Genomic DNA, 22,748 nt, shown 5'->3' with positions numbered 1-22,748 from the left:
TCTTGTCATTCAAAATCCATGTTCCTATGGTCCTGACCCAATAAATCCCCAACAATTCGAAAAGATCTTCTGATCCAAGTCTACACATGCCCTGATACATTGTGTCATCATGTAAAAGTGGCGATAGTGGAAGAACATGAAAAACACTCTGGAAAACATGCGTGGGCATCAGAATGTGAAATATTTCAGGCCTTATCCATTCCTCAGAAGCTTTGGGCCATACAGTGTTTCCCAAAAGAAAATTAATGCCAGATTGTGCAGTAAAGGCCACGCAACCTGTAGCAGTTCAGAGGAAGGAAATCAACCAGGGCCAGAGCAGTTCAGTTTGTCAGCATAAAGTAGTTGAGACTAGGTTTTCCTATGCTCGTGGAAGGTACATGTGGTGATATTAATTATTCCCCCACCAGACTGTGAGTCAAGTGCCCCAATGGCACATTGGGGGAGAAGTAATTAGGAAGAGCTGTTGCTCCCTTACTAAGTGCATCTCATCAATGAATAACTTAAGCAGAAAAGCATGTGCTCCTTGTTACACATGCAGGGCACTGTTGGCACAACCAGGGAGCTCCTCATCAGGAATTAATCAGAATAACAGCACTCTGAGAATGAGAAGGCAATTGGAATTGAAAATAAAAGCAAATAGATTTCTGGAAGCAGTTCTCCCAAACAGTCTACTTATGCTTGTTTACATAATGAATCCATCACTTAGCACCCTCAAGAGATTGGATAATTAAGCAGGAAACAAGTTATACTTATTAATGTACTTTCAAGATCCATTAAATTATCCCCTCTGCAGACACTAAACCTGGGATTGCAGATTACGGGCTACGGTTTGACATGGAAAAATTACTTGGCACTTTCATCAGCCATGTAGGTAAGGGAATAAAAAGGGCTGCCATGTTTATCCTTGATTACTTAATTCCTTGATGTCTTGATGAAATTTGAACACCAGTGTCTCAATGAGTCATTGCTTCTGGGGGTGAGATGATGTATAACCAAAATAAACAGAGTACTCCTGTGCCTGGAATCTGTAAGACCCAAGTTCATACCTAGTCTAAGATACTTCTTAGTTGTGTGATCCTGGGCAAGTCACTTTATCCTTCTCAGCCTCTATTTCTTCATAGGTAAAAATAGGGATAATCATTGAATCCCAAGGAAATCACATGTGAGAAAATTATTTAGCCCATATCTACAGCTTATTTAAAGGGGTGGGGAGGGGGAGAAGAACTAGAAAGAAAAGAAAATGAGTTAAATTATTGATTTTCAAGTAAATAAACAACATATGAATAGATATCTCTTTCTAAAAATTGAGAAAGCAGATGAAAATGAAAGTAAACTTAATGAAATCAGAGAAGTGTCAGTAGTGACATAGGCCTGATACATCATTTGTAATTCTCAACCCTTCTCTATAGGAGAACCATCCTATTTCGTGCAACTAAAATACAGAATGGGAGGGTATATTAAAGGGGAGGGAAAACTAGAAGATCCTGTGTGATAATAAAAAGCAACTAAAGAAGCCAAGACAGAAGACCTGAGTTCAAATTCGGCCTTGGATACTTACAAAATGCGGTATACCAGGCAAGCCACTTACTCACTTGTCTCCCTCAGTTTTCTCCACAGTAATATGGGATAATAATAGCACCTATCTCCTAGAGTTGTTTGTGATGGTCAAAAGAGATGATTGTATGACTACAAATTTTAAAATGCTACGTAAATTCTTTTTTTACACATAATAGTATTTTATTTTTTCCAATTACATGTAAAGATAGTTTTCAACATTCACTTTTATAAAATTTTGAGTTCCAAATTTTTTCTCCCTCCCTCCTTTTCCCTTCCTCCTGCCCAAGAGAGCAAGCAATTTGATATAGGCTATACATGTACAATCATATTAAACATATTTCCACATTAGTCATGTTGTGAAAGAAAAATCAGAACAGAAGGGGAAAACAAGAAAGAAAAAACAAAAAAGAGAGAGAGATAAAATAGTATGTTTCAATCTGCATTCAGACTCCATAGTTCTTTCTCTGGATGTGGATAGCATTTTGCTTCATGAGTCTTTTGGATTTGTCTTAGATCCTTGTATTGCTGAGAAGAGCTAAGTCTACCAAAGTTGGTCATTGCACAATGTTTCTGTTGCTATGTACTGTGTTCTCCTGGTTCTGCTCACTTCACTCAGCATCAGATCAGTAAAGTCTTTCCAGGTTTTTCATAATTTCTTACAGCACAATAGTATTCCATTACATTCATATACCATAATTTGGTCAGCTATTCCCCAACTGATGGGTGTCGCCTCAATTTCCAATCCTTTGCTACCACAAAAAAAGAGCTGCTATAAGTATTTTTGTACATTTGGGTCCTTTCCCCTTTTTATGATTTCTTTGGGATACAGACCTAGTAGTGGTATTACTGGATCAAAAAAGGGTATGCACAGTTTGGTTGCCCTTTGGGCATAGGTTCTCCAAAATGGTTGGATCAGTTCACAACTCCACCAACAATGCATTAGTATCCCAATTTTCCCACATCTTTTCCAGAATTTATCATTTTCCTGTTATGTCACATTAGCCAATTTGATAGTTGTGAGGTGGTACCTCAGAGTTGTTTTAATTTGCATTTCTCTAATCAATAGTGATTTAGAGCATAAAATGCTACATAGATTCTAACTATTATTATGATTATAGTATGATATATTTTCTTCGTCTTCATGTTTTTAAGGGTATGAACATAATTTTCAGAGCTCTCTAAATCAGGGAGACTGATAAGATCCAGAAAGTTCTTTTGGAATGTTCAGAAGCTGATCCAGCAATCTAGCATTTCTTCAACAATCAACACCCAGGGACATTCTGTCCAGATGATTCATGAAGTATGATAGGATATAGTTCTAGAAAAACAGAACAGGTGCTCCACTTGAAGAGAGGTATTGATAAATACAAATTTGTCCAGTGGAAGTTGATATGCCTAGAGGTAATTCAATAGCAAACCTGTCCCAACACTTAAAATAAACAGGTTCTGTTGCTGATCTTGATTCACAAAGAAACAAAGGTGAATGAAATAACCAATCATGTTTATTAAATACCTCCTTGTGCCAGGTACTGTGTTGGGCAGGATAGATACCAAGAGACAAATGGTTCTTGCCCTCAGTGAGCTTATGTTGAAGTCTCTTTCCTCCACTGCTTCCTCATGTGAGAAGAGCAAAATGCCATTTCATTGTTCACCAGTCTCCTGTTTTTCAGGATTGATTTTTAACCCCCAACTATGATCGTTAAAACCCTTTTCTCTATCACCCATTGCCTATTTCCCTAATTTTCCTTCCTCCTCACCTCACGTCACCCAAATGTCTTCTGCCTTTACTTTCTTCTTGACCCTTGTCTCATATGTCTCATATGGCTCTTCTTGCCAAAGTAAGCCCCTCTACATATAAAAGTGATCTCATTTTCTCTCTCATATTGTCCCTTCTATCATTCCCATTTTCTTAATTATCTTCAGTCTCTTTCTATCAGGTGGCTGCTTCCCTCCTACTTACAAACGTGCCTACGTCCTCCCCATCCTCAAAAAAAAAAAAAAAGCCCTCATTACATCTATCAATCTCACATCTCTTCTCTTTCTCTCAGTCTCTCTCTGTCTCTGTCTGTCTCTCTGTGTCTCTCTGTCTCTCTCTCCATCTCTCTCTCTCTCTCTCTCTCTTTCCCCCCTCTCTCTCTTTGGCTAAACTAGAGAAGGTCATTTATAATAGTACCTATACTTCTTTTCCTCTTTCTTTTTAACTTTCTGCAATCCTTTTATCCTTCCACTGAAACTACTCTTTCCAAAGTTACCACTGACCTCTTAATTACCAAGTCTAATAGACTTTTTTTCAATTTTTATCCTTGACCTTTTAGCAGCCTCTGACCTGTTGATCACACTCTTCTCTTTGATATCCTCTGCTCTCTAGGTTTCCATGACTAGCATCCACGACCTGATTTTCAGATCTATCGGACTTCCTTCTTAGTCTCATTTGCTGCACCTTTGTCCAGATAAATTCTGGTAATCTTGAGTTTTCCCCAACTCTCTACCCTGTCACTTCTCTTCACTCTATATACTATTTTACTTGGTTATCCCTTCAGCTCCCATGGATTCAATTATCATCTCTATTTTGATGATTCTCAGCTCTTCTTATCTAGCCCTTACCTCTCTCCTAACCTCCATACTTGCAACTCCAACTGCCAAAGAGATGTCTCAAACTGGATGTAATACAAGCATCTAAATTCATTATGCCTAAAATTGAACTCATTATTTTTCACCCCAAATTCTTTCCCCTACCAAGCTTCCCAATTACTGTCAAAGACACTACTATCCTCTCAGTCACTCATGCTCACAACTGAGGTGTCATCCTCAACTCTTTACTCTTTCACACCTCCCCCCATATGTATCTCTTGTTAACACCTGCTGATTTTACCTTCATAAAACTTCTCATGATGTCCTTCTGTACTGACTCTGCAATGACCTTGTTGTATCCTTATCACCTCACACCTGCACTAATTATTGTTCCAGATGACTTGTTCATCTGCCCGCCTCTAGCTTCTCCCCATACCAGTTCATCCTCCACTCACTTGCCAAAGTGATTTTCTTAAAGTTTAGGTCTGACCATGTTACCCTCCTACTCCATAAACTCCAGTGAAATCCTTTATTTGGCATTCAAAGCCTTCCTCCCCCACCTTTCCAGTCTTCTTATTCATTACTTCCTTTTTGTCATCCAGTGACACCAATATCCTTCCTATTCCTCAAATAAAACAGTCCATCTCCTTACTCTGTGTATTTTCTCTAACTGTTCTCCATACTTGGAATGTTCTCCCTCTTCATTTCTACCTCTTGGGTTCTTTCCAATCCCAGTTAAAATCCCATCTTCTATAAGAAACCTTTCATGATTCCTCTTAATTATACTAACTTCCCTCTATTGAATATCTGCCATTCATCTGGTACATTGTAAATGATTAATAAAAGTTTGTTAATTAATTGACTAGATATTTCTTGAGGCCCTTTCACATTTTGACACTGTGATTTTATCACTTATTATCTGTGACATATATGTAATATAGTATAATATCCTATATATGATTATATCTCATGTTCTAATTGTTTCATATATATATGGCTCATTTATTGGGCCAAACTGAGCTCCCCAGGCACAGAAACTATGTCTTCTTCTTTCTCCTCTACAATATAGCTCAACACTGTACTACTAGGTATTTGGCAGATAATCAGTCAATGCTCTTTTTTTTTTTAAATGCCTTATGTGTCTTTCCTTAGCAACACATTTCCTCATTTTCATGGAGTATTTTGATATCAACCTGCTAAAATTGCCTGGAAGCTAAAGTCACACAAAAAGAGAGGAGAAGATAGGCTTTTGGCTGTCCATCCTGAGTCACTCTCTGACTTGTAGAGACTCAGAGAGCCAAAGACTGTACTATTCCATGTATGCTGTTTGAAGTAGAAATGCAAAAGGAAATATCAGTGGTCTTTTCAGTCTTGGTTACACATGGGTCCACTTCACCTGACAGCACCTCATCTATATGGGTGATCTATGCCACATGGTATATAGGATGAGCCTGAGGAGACCCCCTTATTCAAAAGAAAAGTTCCCATCTCTCCTTCTAGCCTGCCATGGTGCCCTACACCTCAACACCATGCTTTTATTCTAGGCTTATCTTTTAAAAGGCATACAGTCTTTTGAAGACTCAAATCTTTGTGTGGCTATTAAATCTCTTCCTCCTGAGTCTGAATGGTAAGTTGGTTAGGAAGTCATGTGGGCCCTAAGGCTTTAGATGAGAAGGGAGCTGAAAGTAGGGAAAGGGTTTTAGAAAAGAAATTGTCAAGAGGAAGCATGAAAATCAAATTTCACCCACTTCACAATTTGGCCAACATCATGTCCTAGCTAAAGGACTGTCATTTAGAGAGTTGGGATAGATAAACCCATATGGTAGCCTGTCCTGAGTGCCTCAAATCCCTAGTTTTGTTAGCATTAACTGCCCACATTCATTATATATTCAGCCCCTCACAGTTAGAACGTGAACAGTCCTCCCTGTCTTTGTGGATTCCCTAGGGATCCAGCAATCTTTAAGGTATTAAATTGCTTCCCAGAGTTAAACATGTCCCTTTCTCTCACTTAGAAAGCATTGCTGCTGAATTAATAGGGGATTTACAGAGAAAGGTTTCTTGAAGTTCCCAGCACGTAATGCTGAGGATTTATAACTTGTATTAATATTAAAGTCAAAGCATAAATTTTTATTTGGCCTCAGAAATCACTTTCCTGGGCAGCCTATGCTGTGTCATTGTTGATCCAGGCCAAAGGCAAACCAATGAAGTTTGTGTTGGAAAACACCCCCCCAAGTGAGAATTCACTCAGGATGTAAGGGGCTGCCTCGCTGTCTTTCCTGCACTGGGAGATGAATCATCTGACTTTCTGAAATATTGATGGCAACAGTGGTCAATTAAAAGGAAATAACTGTTGTTGAATTACTCTTAGAGTTTAGAAGGTAATCAGTTGTGAAACCACATAGTGAAATGAAAATTGAACGGAATCTGTAGCCACAGGATCTGGGTTTGAAACCCAGTGTTACTATTCGCTCCCTGTTCGAATGAGGCCAGGTGAGTCGCATAAACTCCCTATGCCTCAGTTTCCTCACCTATAAATGAGAAAAGTAGACTCATCCTCTAAATTCTCTTCTAATCTTTAAATCTATAATCCTATGATTTTTAAAAAATTTCCCTTAGTGGAAAGATTTTCTCAAGAGATCATATATTTTTTGGGAATTAAATTTTAAGTATCCTTCCTATAACAAGCAGTACCTTGATAATATGTTGTAAGTGGTATGTTTGAGTGAATAGTGTTGGACTTCAAGTCAAGAGTCCTGGATCTGAATCCTGCCTCCAAACTTTCCTAATTTTACAACTGTGGGTAAACCTCTTAAACTATATACACCTTAGTCTCCCCATCTTAAAAATGGGATCAATAAAACCTAATGTTGATATCAACCAGTGTTTATATATTCTACCATTGTTGAATTGTTCTTTGTGTAATGCCCTCATGACCTCTGTCATCCCTCTTTCTTTCCCTCCATCTGTGAGTCATAGAGGTCACTTAAGCTTCTGCCTGGGAAGAGAAAAAGGAATGGTAGTCAGATCTGTGGAGGCACCATCACACTCAGAACCACTAGAAAAACTCATGGGGAGAAGAAGTTAAATGATTAGCAAAGTTTCTCTCTGGTTCTGGTCTGCCTTTATCTATAACTTTACTCTGTAAGAACGAAATAGCTACTATAAGAAGCAACTGAATGTAGCTGCCAGGGAAAGGACACTGAATGGCAAAGTACTGGCTTGTTGTTGTTCATGCATTTCAGTTATGTCCAACTCTTTGTGATCTCATTTGGGGTTTTCTTGACAAAGATACTGGAGTGGTTTGCCATTTCTTTTGCCAGCTCATTTTACAGATGAAGAAACTGAGGCAAACAGGGTTAAGTGACTTGTCCAGGACCACACAGCTAGTAAGTATCTAAGGTCAGATTTGAATTCAGATCATCCTGATAGCTAGATGGCACAGTGGATGAAACATCATGCCTAGAGTCAGAAAGACCTGAGTTCAAATCTGGCCTCAGACACTTGCTAACTTTGTGCAAGTCACTTAACCCTGTTTGCCTCAGTTCTTCATCTATAAAATTAATTGGAGACGAAAATGGCAAACTATTCTAGTATCTGGTATAAGAAAAAAAAACCCGAAGGGGTCACAAAGAGTCAGAAACTACTAAAAATGACTGAACAACAATAACAGCCTCTCCAAGGCAGGCTCTCTATCCACTGTGCTACCTCGTTGCCCAAATGCTGCCCAAAAGTTAGTGTCAGTCACTAACTCCAGTCCATACCAGATTCCACGTCTACGCCCTCTGGTCCCGTCCCTGGAGAAATGTTTTGATGCCAAGTGAAATTGCCCATTATTCTTCTGTTCTTTGTAGTAACTCTTTATTACTAAATATAAACCTACTGATTTTAGTCCTCAGGGATTTTGCTTTTTATCTTTTTTTTTCCTCCCTTAATCACATTCGTTGCAGTTAGACCTTACTTTGCCCAATGTGAGAAAAAAGATGACAACTTTGAACATGAGTGTGTCCTTCATCTGGAAGTCACTTTATATTATGTAAGAGTCTACAAAGTTAAAAGGATCCTAGATTTAGAGCTGAATGACTCCTTCGAGTTTTATTCCCTTATTTTACAGATGAGTAAACTGAAGAGCAAGGAGATTAAATAATAAGCCCAAGGAGTAGAGGTAGTAAAGGTGAGAAGTAACATTTGAATCTGTATCTTTTAACACCAGAACCAATGTTCTCTTCATTTGACCACACTGGTTTCAATTGTTTCTCCTAAATGCCACTAAAAGTTGAATATTTAATTCAACATAAGATCATAGATTTTAGTAGAGATGGAAGGGACGTTACAGCCCATCTTAGCTAGTAAGTGTCAAGTGTTTGGTCTGAAGCTGGATTTGAACTAAGGTCCTCCTGACTTCAGAACCAGTGCTCTATCCACTGCACCACCTAGCTGCCACAACTCACGGCCTTTGACACCAGAGACATTGAGCTTTCCTTTGGACCTCCCTTCAGTGTCAGAGTCATTAGACTGTATCTCTTCGATGATCATATTGAGGTTGTAGAAAGACCCCTGACCTGGGATTAAGGGTACTTAATTAATTAAGGATATTCTAGTCCATCTGGCAGTGTTTTATAATGTGGACTTTACCTCCCTGAAGATCATACCACTCCTCTTTCAAATGAAAATAGTAATCCCTGCCCAGACTCCCTCAAAGCGTTATAAATGTCTGGTGAAGTCTTTTACTCTGAAAGCATTTACTGACCACCTACAGCATATGAGGATCAGTGCTGAGTTGGGGAATATCTTTGGAAAGATTGCACTCCCCACTACAGGAAAATGTGTTGAAACATGAGTGTCCCAAGGAGATTGCAACAAGAAAATGAAGGTGTCTAAAAATCTCCACTGCATATGGAATTGAGATAATAACTATTCCAACTTTGGTTTGTGCTGTTGACTGCATAGGAAACATACTTTATTCTCCTCAGATTCTTCCAGCTCACATACCCTTGGTCCTTCAGGGAAATGCTGTCCTTCTGCCTACAGCTCAGGGTAGCCTTCCATAGGAATTGCTTGAAAGGGGATGGTGTTCATTGCTTATGTTTCCTTGATTTATATTCAGTTCAAATATATTTCATCCCTACTATGAACAGAGTTCTGCATTTTGAAAGAGTGCAATCGTTAGCACATTGCATAAACGACACAGGGACAATGAGAGAGCAGATATCACTGTTGTACTAGCAGAATGTTCCAGTGTGCACACATATCCTGATAGTGTGTTGAGCCAGCATATTCAGGTCATCAGAAATAAAGTGAAATCCTGGCTGATATTAGTCCTTAGATCAGGGGTTTTGTGATAAAAATTTTTCAGTTTTACAATGCTGAACAATCAAGTAGATGGACAGCAAATGAGCAAGGTGTAATATTCATGACAAGAATTCAGCATGAGGGCCATGCTATGGAATCCCTAGGACTTTCCTCTAATTTGCATGCCAATGTTACTTCCTGTGGAGTTTCCCTGGTGATAGTTTGTATGACTGATTTACATTATTGAGCTGCCCTGGTGTCCTGATATATCACACTGTTGAGGATTTGGTCTTTAGTGTGAGGCAGCAACTTGGCACAGTGGATGGAGAACTGGATATGTAGTCAGGAAACTTGAGTTGAAATCCAGATTCAGAAGCTTAGTAACTGTATGACTATGTGCAGATTATATAACCTCAGTCTCCCTATGCTGCTCTCTTGATTTTGCTTACCTTTTTTTCTGTGTCTGGAATCTTCTCGCTCTTCACCCACCATAATCCTAACCTATTTCTTTGTTATTGTCCTTCATACTTGAAGAGAATAAAAATGACATCACTATGTCCAGGTCAAGGTACAGTATGTCCAACTATGGCCAATCAGACTAATACAAGCTCAGAAAGTTCTACCACAGATGGGACACAAACAGTCCACATGAACATTTGGACTGGAGATGTATCTAAATTTGCACATCTAGCATTTCTTTCGAGCTACTGTAATTCTGCTTTGTTCATAGAGCACAGCATCTTCTTTGATGCAGGCATGCTATATGAGGCAGTTTTGTGCTAGTGTCTTCCATGTCTCACAATTGATTACAAAGTTCTTCAGAGAGACCTTCTATTTAGTGTCCTTCTATCACTTCTTCTGACCTCTGTGTCAGTGCTTGCCTTGAGTGAGTTCTCTGTTAAATACTCCTTTAGGTAAATGTACTTTTGGGTAAGAACATGGCTAGCCCATGCAATGCTTGGCAGTTCAGCTCAAGAAAGGACATCAGTGTCCTGTACCTTATCTTACCAGGTGATTTTCAGAATCTTTCTAAGACAATTCAATGGAAGCAAGAATGCTGCATCCCTCTAAACTTCATTTACATTTTGCTTTTGATGCAGTTAAATCTGTCTTAGAGACAGATGAACTATCCTGCTGGTAAATCTTGTGGAGTTCTTGTTTTTCATTTAGCAGCTTCTGAATTTCCCCATCATTTTCATCAAACTAATGCTGATATTTGCAAGTGTCTGGCCTAGATGAGTAAATGTGATGCTGTACACCAAATCTCTGAAAGTTCCGCTGTTGCCAATTGTGTGTTGACTCAGCTTTCTTTACAAGTTAGCAACAAAATATTCAGGCAGGGAGAAGTGCTGTACTCTGTTGACATTAAGTTTTCTGGTAGTTATCTTGCCTTGGGGCCATCACTTTTGTTGAGTGTGAATGTTTAGCTTGGAGAGGATAAGTCTATGATTGGTCCAGCACTCAGTGTCACACATTACCTTCATCACTCTCACATCCTGCCTGTCTCTCGTCCTTACAGTGGCATAGTCTACTAAATGCCAATGTTTGCTGACAAGGTGCATCCACAAAGTGCATCCGATTTCTTGGAGCCATTTCAAATGCCATATACTTCAGCACCCTTCTTCTCAGAACTCACATTGCATACTAGATTTGGAATCGAAAGACATCACTTCAAATCACATCTCTCTCTTACTTGCCACTTGTTTGACCTTACTTCAATCATCTAACTTCTTTGGGCCTCAGTTTCTTCATCTGAAAAAATGATCTTTTATGTTCCTCCTGCCTCAAAACCTTTGATCCTATGATCCTAATGCATCATAAAATATTGGTTATAACTGGCAGGGAATAGGGATAGGACATAAACCATGTCCTATCTATACTTGTTATATCTTTCTATTCTGCACACAAATAGCATTTAGTAAATGTCTCCTTCATTTAATCCTATGTATTTGGGGCAGGGGTAATAAGAGAAGCTGAGTTTGGGGTATTCATTTATTTACCAGTTTTACATCCCACATTTTGCTGCAGCCTTGTACTGGCAATTGGGAGACTAGAGTTCTCTTCCCAATTCTTGAATTAAATCACCATATGCCCTTGAATAAAGTCCTTTCTTCTTTTTCTGCCTCTCATTTTCCTCCTCTCTCTGATGATTGAAATTCTTACCAGGTTTGATGATCTATGACTGTCATGACTATGTAGGTATCCAAAGATTATGATGCTGTTCTCTTTCTGCTCCTAAAAGGGGACATCAGAGATTCCTACCATAAACTTATAACGGGTCTTAGAAATGAAGAATGGAGAGTAAGATGCTTGTATACACAAAGCTTTCCAAGAGAGAAACTATACTCTTTTTCATTTTGATGTTATAACTGCATTTGTTGAGTGTAAAGAAGACTTTACAGAGGACTTGCTTTTTATCAGGATGGTAAATTCTACCCTGTATACTTTCACTTTCTATTATTTCTCTGGTTGTTATTAAACCAAAATAAGTTTTAAAAATACATGGTCCATACTGTGACTTTATTTCTCTATTCATTAGCTTTCCTGATAATTATTGGCTTGCTAGAAACTATTTCCCCCCCCCCAAAAAAAGAAGAGCCATGGTGGTATTGTGTAAAGAATGTTAGATTTGAAGTCAGAAGACCTAGTCAGAAGACTTGCTTCTGCTACTTACTGACTGTATGACCTTGGACAATTCACTTCTTGTTGACCTATGGTTTTCTTTTCTATAAATAGAGAGTACTGGACTGAATGGACTCTAACACCCCTTCCATCTCTAAATACTTTGGCTAAAATATAGGAGTCAGCTTGCTAAGTGACTCCTTCATCCCCTTCAGAACCGAGGTGGATACTAGCCAAGGCAATTCACTCTTGCTCTCATCACCCATCCAAATTCTAGGTCTTATGCCCCCTTCCCAACACCCCTTCTGGGAATAGCAATGATGGTTGCAGATTGTTAAGATGCCCTGGTGTGTCATGTGCACACATTTCTGAGCCTCCCTTAAAGCTTTCTTCGTGTTCTCAAACAGAGCTAAAACACTTAATTTTCTAATCCTTCTACAATTGCCTCCCCCAAAGTGACATGTTTGTAGAGAAGCAGCTGGAATTTGAATTAAATTCCCTTTGCAACCACTCTCATCATTTAATCACAAGCCAACTCCTAGTATTTTTCTTCCTGTTTTTTAGTCTTAGAATGTCAAGCCTTTGAGAGAGAGATGGGTTTTGGGCCAGAGGGTGGCAAGCACAATTGGTGCTCAATTCTGTTTTTCTTCTGTTGCTTTTCACTCTATTATAAGATTTCTATATTTATATGAAAGGTGCTATGTCCCAGAGAGGCAAGAACTCCTATAATCCCTGGACCTAGGCCTTAATGGATGTAAAGTGCTTAGAAAGGAGGGGAGACAATATTCTAGCCAGGTGCAATCAATTATCTAGGCATGTGGCGGGGGGAGGGGCAGGGAGAATTTTGTCATGGATGGTGTAAAAACCCTACCTGGAATTAGAGGGAAGATAGGAGGAGGGGAAGAAAAAAGTACATAAGCACAATAGGAATAGATTGTAGTATACCTTTAATGTCAAGCAGAGAAATGATACATTATCCAAGAGACATACAAGTGAATAGGTAATGGGAAACTGCTAGGTGTTTTTTAGCAGAAATGTGACATATTCATTATAATACTTAAGAAAATTTGATCTGAGGGTGCTGCTCAGTTTTATTTTGAAAAACTATTTGACAGAGGAGGTGGGTGAAGAATGTAAGGTAAGGATTCTGTGCATTTTGAGTTTCAGTTCCAGTTTAATATCCACGTAGAGGTGTTTGGCAGGTGATTAAAGGTACCATCTACCTAGTACATAGCAATCAGATCTTGAGTTTCAGAGCAAGACATGAAATGGTCATAGGAAAAGATCTGACCAAGAAACAGGAGGGAGTTACTATAAAGGGCTGATAGTGAGAGAGACATGAGGGTAGGATTTTAGCACTACTTCTGACAGAAGTCCTTCTACCTAATTTTTGTTATTGTTATTGTTATTATTATTATTATTCTGTTGTTTTCAGTTGTGTCCAATTCTTCCTGATATTATTTGGGGTTTTCTTGGCAAAGATACTGGAGTGGTTTGCCATTCCTTCTCTAACGCATTTTACATATGACAAAACTGAGACAAACCAGTTAAGTGACTTGCCCAGGATCACACAGCTAGTAAGTGAACCTTCCTGACTCCAGACCCAGAGCTCTATCCACTGTGCCACCTAGCTGCCCTCCTCCCTAATGGGATACCCATATCGAGAATCTGTTTGTATTCCCTGCTGTCAAATGGACAGCTAAGACTGGGAAAAGCACTGACTTTCATGAACTCTTGGGTCCTCAATTTCATTCTTCATGCCTAAGTCCTAGGTCCAAATTTACTCCATCTTCACCTGATAACTGGCCCTGCATCACTCAGTTTTGAAGTGTGATGTTGAACTGGTTTTCCATCTAAGTGGAACTCACCATACATTTCCTAAAAGTCTTGCATTCAAAGCAGATTATTTACTTTCTAATTCCTGAAAGAACCTATGCCCTACTTCCTCTACTCTACCCCTCAGCAGTAGATTTCTTTATTCCTTGTTTCATTAATATTATGTATTATTCATTCCCTTCATTGATTCTATGCCAAGAATAAATACTTGGTGCAGCTAAGCATGTTTTGTTCATTGCAATAGCTGTTGACTTCATTATTGCAATGGCTGTTGACTTCATTATTCCAATGTCATGTGATTAGTACTTAGGAAACATAGCAGTTGAGGGAGGAGGAAGACTTTGCAGAGGTGCTGGCTCCAGTACTGTTTTCTGACTGGGCAAATCCAAAATAATTCACAAAACCCTTAATAACAAGTTGGCACTCTTCACTGCAGAGTTAAACTTCAGAGATAAGAGTTTGGAAGACAGATGATCATCCACTCTCCGAGAACCACAGAAAGTGGAGTAGATTCTTGGCACTTCTGCTCATCGGGGATTATATCCACACCTGCCCTGCTGTGAAATTTCCCATCACCAGATTCTTTCTATAGGATCATGATGGAAGCTAGCAGTAACACCTGAGGGATAAACAGTATTAACCCTTTGGAGCAAGATCAGATCTGGAAATAGATTTAGAAACAATCTTCATACATAGATGGATTAATAGAAAAAAAAATAATGATTTGATGCTGCTATGAAGAGACTGTAGAAAGAGATGAACAAAGGAAACAGTTTAAGGATGAGGAAGTTTATATGAGCAAGTGAAATATAAACATTTGGAGAAGGACGGATTGGAGAGTATAGTGTCTTAGAAGCAAAAATAGTATTTCAAGAAGAAGAGGGTGACCAATAGTATAGAATGCTGAAGATAAAAATAGGAATCAGAGATGTTAGAGCTGAAATGAACCATATAGATAATCTAGTCCTTATTTTCCAGTTGAGGAAACTAGAGCTCTCTCTGGGCTCTGAGGCCCAGAAAGTTTAGATGAGATGACTTGCTAAAGTCATAAATGCAATGGGAGAAGAAGTTAGTGAACTTAACAAGACAAAGAGTAAAGTTTGCATGGAATGATGGGTAAGGAAAGCCTTCTCTTGCCAGCTCTGTTCTTGTTTACCCTCCTTTCTCTAAATCTATTGTTTAAGCCACTACTTTTGTCACTTGAAAATAATGGGCCATAGTCAATTCCTCTCTCACAGTTTTTACTTTATGAGAGAGCCTTATCTCCTCAACACACTCCCCCTTGCCAACAATAAGGGCTTCTTTCCCTGGATAAGAACAGAGTGGCCAAGCACAGGTTCAGGCACTAGGTAGGTCAATAGTACTTAATTATAGAATTGAATTGATCTCAATAAATTAATGTGGGTATTCAAGATTTCCCTGATGAATCTAAGTTCTCAGAAGCAAACAATGTTAAGATCCTCAAGAGAGAGAAATAAACTCAATGCTATTCAGTCAACCAAGCATTTACTAAGTACCTGCCATTAATATATTTTGAATAAAGCTGAAATCAGATTAGGTTAAAAGAAATGGGAATATCCTTCATCTGTTCAGTAGATTATGAGACTTTACTGATAAAACTAAAATAATTAATATCTTACTGTTCTATGACATTTTACATTCATAAAGGATTAGGATCCTGGATGATCCTAATTGAATGAGACCTTTGAGGTCATTTAGGCCCACCCATTGTCTCCCACTACAAATTCCCACAGGGATTTGGAGAGAATAGAGTCATACCTGATTCTAGTTTCCTTTAAAGAAGAACAATCCCAGAACCTTACCAACTAATATGCTTTACCAGTTCTTTGCTGGCACAACCTCCCTTCTATTTCCTGGCTAAATAAATATCTAATTAATGATGTGGTTCTTTCTTTGCCCTTTCGCCCCTCTACCTTAATTCCCTAAGTAGTTCAGTCCTCTTGCCCTATGTTAAAAAGTGTTAGGGGCAGGCCTGACTCAAGCCCTTGATAACCAATTTTGGTAGAAATTGAGGTTCTCTTAGGTCATTCAACAATTAGCAACAAATTTATTTGGTCAGAGCAGAGAAAGACTATTTAATAAGGCTGTTGAAAGCACTTAGCTTATTTAGATTTTCCCCACCTCACCCTTAATTACGTAGGATAAAAAGGGGTCTGGTCAGTCAAGCAAGGTAGAATGACTTTAACATATCTACCATGGCTTAAAGTCCCTGACTAAGGGTGTATGTCTTTTAATGCTCTTCAGTAACCATAAAGCTACATCAGTATGGCCAGAGGCTATCAGAAAACTTTAATGCACTTTGAGCCTTGGCTAATCAACTTGCAGTATAATTTTGTCATCTTTCAGGGAAAAACTAGTTTCACCCATGTTAGGGTTGTGGGGGAGCCCTGCCAAAAAGGGATTGACTGCTAATGAGTACTGACAAAAGCTGTGTGGTGGGGAGATACTAACATAAAAACCACAAAGTTTATATATTACGATGGTTTTTCTGTTTCAGTCCTCCCTAATAGTAAACTACAAGGAACTTGGCCTTGATCTTTCTCATTTGCCTATTCCTTTCTGAATGACCCACTTGTGACAGGTTTCATTTGTATTATAGCCAAGTTTTATCGCTGAACTGGAAACTCAGCAATTGCCTCACCAAGTCTGGTTTGTTTTTTTTTTCCCCCATTTGGTTAAAGCACCAAATCCAGTCATAATTAGGGCAAGGCTGTGTTGGTCTGTAGACTGCAGTATCCAGGCTTATGGTCTTCCACTTGCCTGTGGTAGATGACAGAACCCTACTTCCTTTTTCCCAGGTGGCTACTCTCAGTGTCGCCTCTGTGTCACCCTTCTCCCATGGACCTCCTCCATTCCCAACCCTAATAGGATCATCAGCTGTCTTGGCCATCCCTAGCCATATCAGTCCCCATCTCTCAAATGATTTTTCTCTAGTTGAATGAATTCCAAGTAAAGGCTCCTCTTAAAAGACCTAGGAAATACAACTTGGTGGCTCAGACCACTGTCAACCTTCAGTGCCCTTAACCTTCAACTGTTCTCATCTGTAATTTGGATAATGACATCGAGATTTGACTTTGTATATTTCCTCCTGTTCTTGTTTCTAGTTACTCTTTCTCATCATTAATGTTAGCACTTTATCGCTGGGGCTGGAAAGTCCCCTGTGGCTGACAGACAAGAGATTTAATGCACTGACTACTCCAGTCTCCAGAGGAAGTTTCCAATTACAGATTCTCACTAGAGATTAAGCATCTCAATGTAATTTCATTCCCCATCTTCTCAGTGTAATCTTCCTGGCTAGTCAGTAAGCCTGTATCTTCCCACTGTTTTGGGGTATAGAGCTTGGTTATTGAAGATTATTTAATAGTAAATATTTAGGGACAAGAAGAAGAAGGAGATAATTCTGTTAACAGAAATCCCTTTAGAATTTTATAAGGTCCTTGGGAATATTGATAGGAATGCATTCAATAAAATATTCATTTAATTAAACTTTAAATGATTCCATTGTTTACTTTTTGGCTAGCATTTATATAGCTAGCAGGAACAGAATTCTGATCATTCTTTCAGTATTCATGCCTTTATATTTGGCATCTTTCCCTACACAAAATAAAACTTCTTATATCAGATTATCAGAAATATATTCAAAACTTCAAATGTGAATAATGATTACAAACAAATGGAAAAGTACAGTCCTCCCCCACTTCCTAGGAGGAACCCATTGAGGTCAGAGTCCTTATTTAATATCTTTCTATCAGGCTGGTTTTACAAGTTCCTAGAGAGAGTACTCCCACTACTGTCCTTGAAAGGTTCTCCTATCACCTCCTGTCTCAAATGACTGTCCTAATTTATTAGCTTTTTATTCATAGTCACCTTGGTGTGACCTCACCCTAACTCTCTAATCTTTTCTATTCCTATCCATTACACTCCCTGTCCTTCATTCAAGCTGATCTATTCAGAGTCCCCTGAACATATATGATCATAAGCTTTAAAGCAAGAAGACCTCCTATTTCAATCCCTGTATATTACAAATTAGGATTACAGGAGCAGAAATCTAAAGCTGAAGTGACCGCTGATATCATCTATCCAACTGTGACATTTAACAGAGGAGTCAGATAAAGACAAGAAGATTTAAATTGCTGGCTTCTAAGCACATAGGAAATAAAGAGCAGACCTGAGATTAAGACTCAGTTTCCTCTTCACATTAACTGGTGATTTTCTATCCTCATTCTTATGCTAACAGCGTCACCCACAGGAAGAGAAAGATGCCTTCCTTCCACCTCTTTTCCTCCCTAGACTAGAGTTTAAGAGGAAGTAGACACTTCCTTTAATGCTCATCTCTTGCATGAGACCTTCTATGGCAATTCCAGATCACAGAGATTTCTCCTGTCTCTAAAACTCCAATATAAGAACTACAGGTTTTTAACAGAAACTCTTTGGACACTTACTGTAGAATATGATCTGTCTTATGTTGTTATCTTAAACTTTTTCTTAACTTTATATGTATTAAATTTAAATACAGTACATGATTGCACATATATAACCTATATCTGATTGTCTACCCTCTCAGGGAGGAGGGGGAGTGGAGAGATGGATAGAATTTAAAATTAAAATTTTTTTTAAATTTTAAAATTGTGTTAATTGTATTAATTGTGTTTAAAAATAAAATGGTACATATTAAAAATACACAAATATATGTGTTTCATCTCAACTGATATGTAACAGATGCTTAATTAAGGTTCACTGAATGTAAAGTGATTGAATGAATCATATCCTGGGAGAAATCCCACTAAGTGAGTCAGTGACTCTTTGGGGAGGCCCAGGAATTTTGAAATACTCTCTCAGGAAATGTGGGGCCCTTGTTGATCCCCTTCCAACAGTATTTCCTTACAGGAGGAAAGATAGGAGGAATTTTCAAAGTTAACACAGAAGCTACTCTTTTTTCCATTCATCCATTTTATCCACATAATTATTCATCTGGCTATTTGATTGTGCCACATCCTGGATTATGATCCAGCAAACTCAATTTAATTTCTCATTTGTCTCTTAAGTGAACACTATGACCAGAATACTGTTGTAGGCACCTGTAGAGTAATGAACTTTAGATAAGGCAGGGTTCCTTTCCTCATGGAGCCTATAACCTATTATAGAAATAAGACACAAACACAAATAACCATAAGACAATAATATGTAAGTATATTAAAGGTACGAAAACAAAATGTGCTCTAATTTATTCAGACAGATTTCCCCATCAGTTAGGTTAATTGAATCAGATAGTGGTAGTAGGAGGAGGAGGAGGAGGAGGAGGAGTAGTAGTAGTAATAGTAGTAGTAGTAGTAGTAGTAGTAGTGGTAGTAGTAGCATCCCCCTTGGATGGCAGAGAACTGAGTCCTATATGTCCTTATTGACTGTGGTTGCCCCAGCTCTCTAGAGCTGACTTATAATCTCCAACCCCCACAGTTAACACCTGCTGATCCACAAGCCCTATTTCTATAAACTTCTATCATTTTGACACTTACTTGAACACCCAGGAAAATTCAAAAAGGTTATATTTCTAGGTGATTCCAAAAGATTTCTCATTGAGTTTGATAAGGCAAGAGATTTCGTAACCCAGGATTTAGGCAGGAGGATCTCTTAATTGGCTTATGGATTGGCAAATGGATTAGAGCTCTATCAGCTTTATGTAACAAAGTGAGATTTCTCCTTGCACATCAAGATTAGACCATAACTTGCATAATGCTGGCGTCCAAATCTTTTCTGACCTGTTTATGGCCGCTGGACCTTTAGCAGAGTGCTCTGTTTGCAAGAATCACTTAATAAATGTTGAAAATTATTATTTCAATTAATAATGAGTAAATGAATGAATGAAACAAACTTGTTTAGAATCTGTGCCTGAGGCATAAACATGAGCATAGATTTGAAGTTCAAATACTTACCTGTCCACTAGGGTTAGAAGGAAGAGATATCTAAACAGATTCCGTGACCTCATCCCCATCTGTTCTGCATTCTTAGTCAGCATCACCATTTACTTCAGTTGTACTCCAGGCAACCACAGTGGCAGTTCAGATCTTAAATCCAAATTCACTGTTTATAAAAGACTTGACCCTGACCTTGACCATGATTTTCTTTTCTGTTTCTCCTGCAGAAGTAGTTCATCTGAGTCTTCCCAAGGAGCAGAGGATCATTGTTACTACAGTGACCGTTGGGCTCAGCACAGTATTAACTTGTGGCATCCAAGGGGCCCTCAGACCACCCATCATATGGGAACGCAATGGAATCACCCTAAACTTCTTAGATTTGGAAGATATCAATGTAAGTCTTCAGTTTCTTTTTTAAAAAATTAATGAAGTTCTGCCTCCGAAATCTTTTTTCAGTGTGCTGTGCCTCCTGGCAAATCTATTGGATAGAGTTGGCATTAGCTAATTATATACTTTCCGGACAGAAACAGAAACTTCATAAGTTCAGAATAAATGGGACTAGAGGTTGAGGGTGAATGCTAGATTGTAGAGAGCCCTGAATGATGACCTACCAAGACATTTGAATTGGGTGTGGTAAGCAGCAGAAAGAATCGGTGGTGGTTTCTGAGCAAGGGAGTAATATTATACAGCTTAAAAAATTGATGTAATCTTTTTTTTTAACATCCTTGTACTTTTATTCTAATAAGAAATTTCTATTGAAGAAATTCACTTACCTAAGCAGAGGAGCACTTTTTTCTACAATTTATTGTCTTGGAGAGCTATCTGGTACATTGAGAGGTTAAATGTCTTGCCCAGGGTCACAAAAGCAAAATGTGTTAAATTCAGGATTTGATTTCAGCACTCCCAGGCCACCTCTCTGTCCAGTATGCTATGCTCCCTCTCTAACTCAATAGTAGAGTGAATTAATAGTTGTCTAATTACCTGAATAGGCAACTAGGTGGCTCAGAGGATAGAGAGCCAGATCTAAGGTCAGGAAGACTCATTTTCCTGAGTTCAAATCTGGTCTTAGACACTTACTAGCTTTGTGACTCTGGGCAAGTCACTTAACCCTGTTTGCCTCAGTTTCCTCATCTGTCAAATGAACTGGGGAAAGAAATGACCAATCACTCCAGTATCTTTGCCAAGAAAATCCCAAATGGGGCCACAAAGAGTTGCACATAAATAAAAACAGCTGAACAAATGACCCAAACACAAGAAATAATGGTCTGTATAGTTGAGACCACATCTGAAATATCATGTTCAATATCAGCCAGTTGTCATGTTTTAAAGAAGAAATTTATAAGAGGCAGCATAGTATAATGAGTAGAAAGTTGGCCTTGAGACCCCTCCCAAGACACATATTGAAGTCCCCACCTTTGATAATTAATGCCTTTATAACCTCAGTGCTCTAGATTGCTCTCTAAGAATAGAATTTGCAGAGAAGATTCTGACCTGTCCTGATTGAGAAAGTTCTTCCCTGAGAGCTCCATCCACCAGTAAAATCATAGGTCCATCAGGACGGCCCCTTGTTGACCATGTTGTAGCAGGGAGTCCTGTCTAAGTATTCTTATATATTCTTTGAAGTCTCTTCCAATCATCATAACTCTGGGTCAGTGATGGATGTTGAATCATAGGACCATGGATTTTAATGGAAAATCCCATAGAAGTTAACTGGTCTAACACTGTCCCTTAACAGGTGAAGAAACCAAAACCAAGAGAGGGTATATGAACAGGTATAGTGGTGAAGCAAAACTGAAACACTGGATTACAGATCTGCCAAATCCATTGCTTTTTTTTTTTTTTTGAGGCAATTAGGGTTAAGTGACTTGCACAGGGTCCCACAGCTAGTAAGTGTCTGAGGCTGCATTTGAATTCAGATCCTCTTGACTCCAGAGTCAGCTAGCTGCCCCCAAATCCATTGTTTTTTAAAAAGAACAACAGTTAATGGCTTTGTGCTCATTTTTATTTTGTTTTAATTCTCTTAAATGAAGACTGAGAGTCAGTATGGAGTAGTGGATAAAAAGCCACTAGTCTTAGAGTCAGAAAGTACTGAATTCAAATCCTGCCTAAGTAAATTAATTAATCTCTTAAGACTATAAATTGCAGGAGAACTATCTCTCTATGTTGGTAGTGTTTCCTCAGCAGAAGTTCCCACTAATACATAGACAAGCATGAAATCAGGGGCAGCTAGGTGTGGATAGGGCACCGACCCTGAAGTCAGGAGTACCTGAGTTCAAATCCAGCCTCAGACTAAACACTTGACACTTGCTACCTGTGTGACCCTGGGCAAGTCACTTAACCCCAACTGCCTAAGCAAAAAAAAAAAAAGCATGAAATCCATGATTTAACTCATGTTCAATACTAGAATTATTCTTGAATGAATGTTGGCTCAATCAGGAGGCGCTGCTAGTTTGAAATGTTATTGCTGTTGATTCTAAAGTCAAGTAATTACTGTCATTATGATTATCACTACAATAAGAAGAGGAAAATAATTCCAATTTCTATAGAGTTTTAGATTTCATACAACTTTCCTCAATATGCCTTTGTGAGGTAGGTAGTAAGAGTGTTTCTGTGCCTATTTTTCTGATATGAAAACTGAGGTTCAATGAAGTCAAGTAACTTGCCTAAAGTCAAACATGAAAAATGAATCTAAGAACCAAAGTTTGACTCTAAAAACCAGCACTGTTTAAGATCAAGATTGGAAGCCTGGGGTGAAAAAGGCATGCCCCCTCTGTATTTGACCATGTTTGGGAGGAATTTTCCCTTTTTTGGAATACCTCAGAACCAGGTAGTATTTTTTCAATAGGATGTCTATATTTTATATAATCTCTGATACCATCTTCTTATCTTGGCTGTGGCAGTAATCTTCAAAGCAATAGGTATGGGGTATTCACTCAATAA

General features: G+C 38.6%; 1 protein-coding gene across 1 annotated transcript in view; it reads left to right on the top strand.

Moving 5' to 3' along the window:
- Positions 1–22,748, top strand: part of FSTL4 (follistatin like 4) — a 772,743-nt gene that overhangs the window by 638,180 nt on the left and 111,815 nt on the right. Inside the window, exon 7 of the mRNA XM_027849341.1 lies at positions 20,036–20,202. Within this exon, the coding sequence (XP_027705142.1) occupies positions 20,036–20,202 (167 nt within the window). The remainder of the gene's footprint in view (positions 1–20,035; positions 20,203–22,748) is intronic.

This window comes from Vombatus ursinus, unplaced genomic scaffold, assembly GCF_900497805.2.
Source record: "Vombatus ursinus unplaced genomic scaffold, bare-nosed wombat genome assembly UNPS02007284.1, whole genome shotgun sequence".
In the NCBI taxonomy this organism is placed as follows: Eukaryota; Metazoa; Chordata; class Mammalia; order Diprotodontia; family Vombatidae; genus Vombatus; species Vombatus ursinus.
The sequence above is the reverse complement of the archived record's forward strand: the minus strand, read 5'-3'. Positions and strand labels throughout refer to the sequence as shown.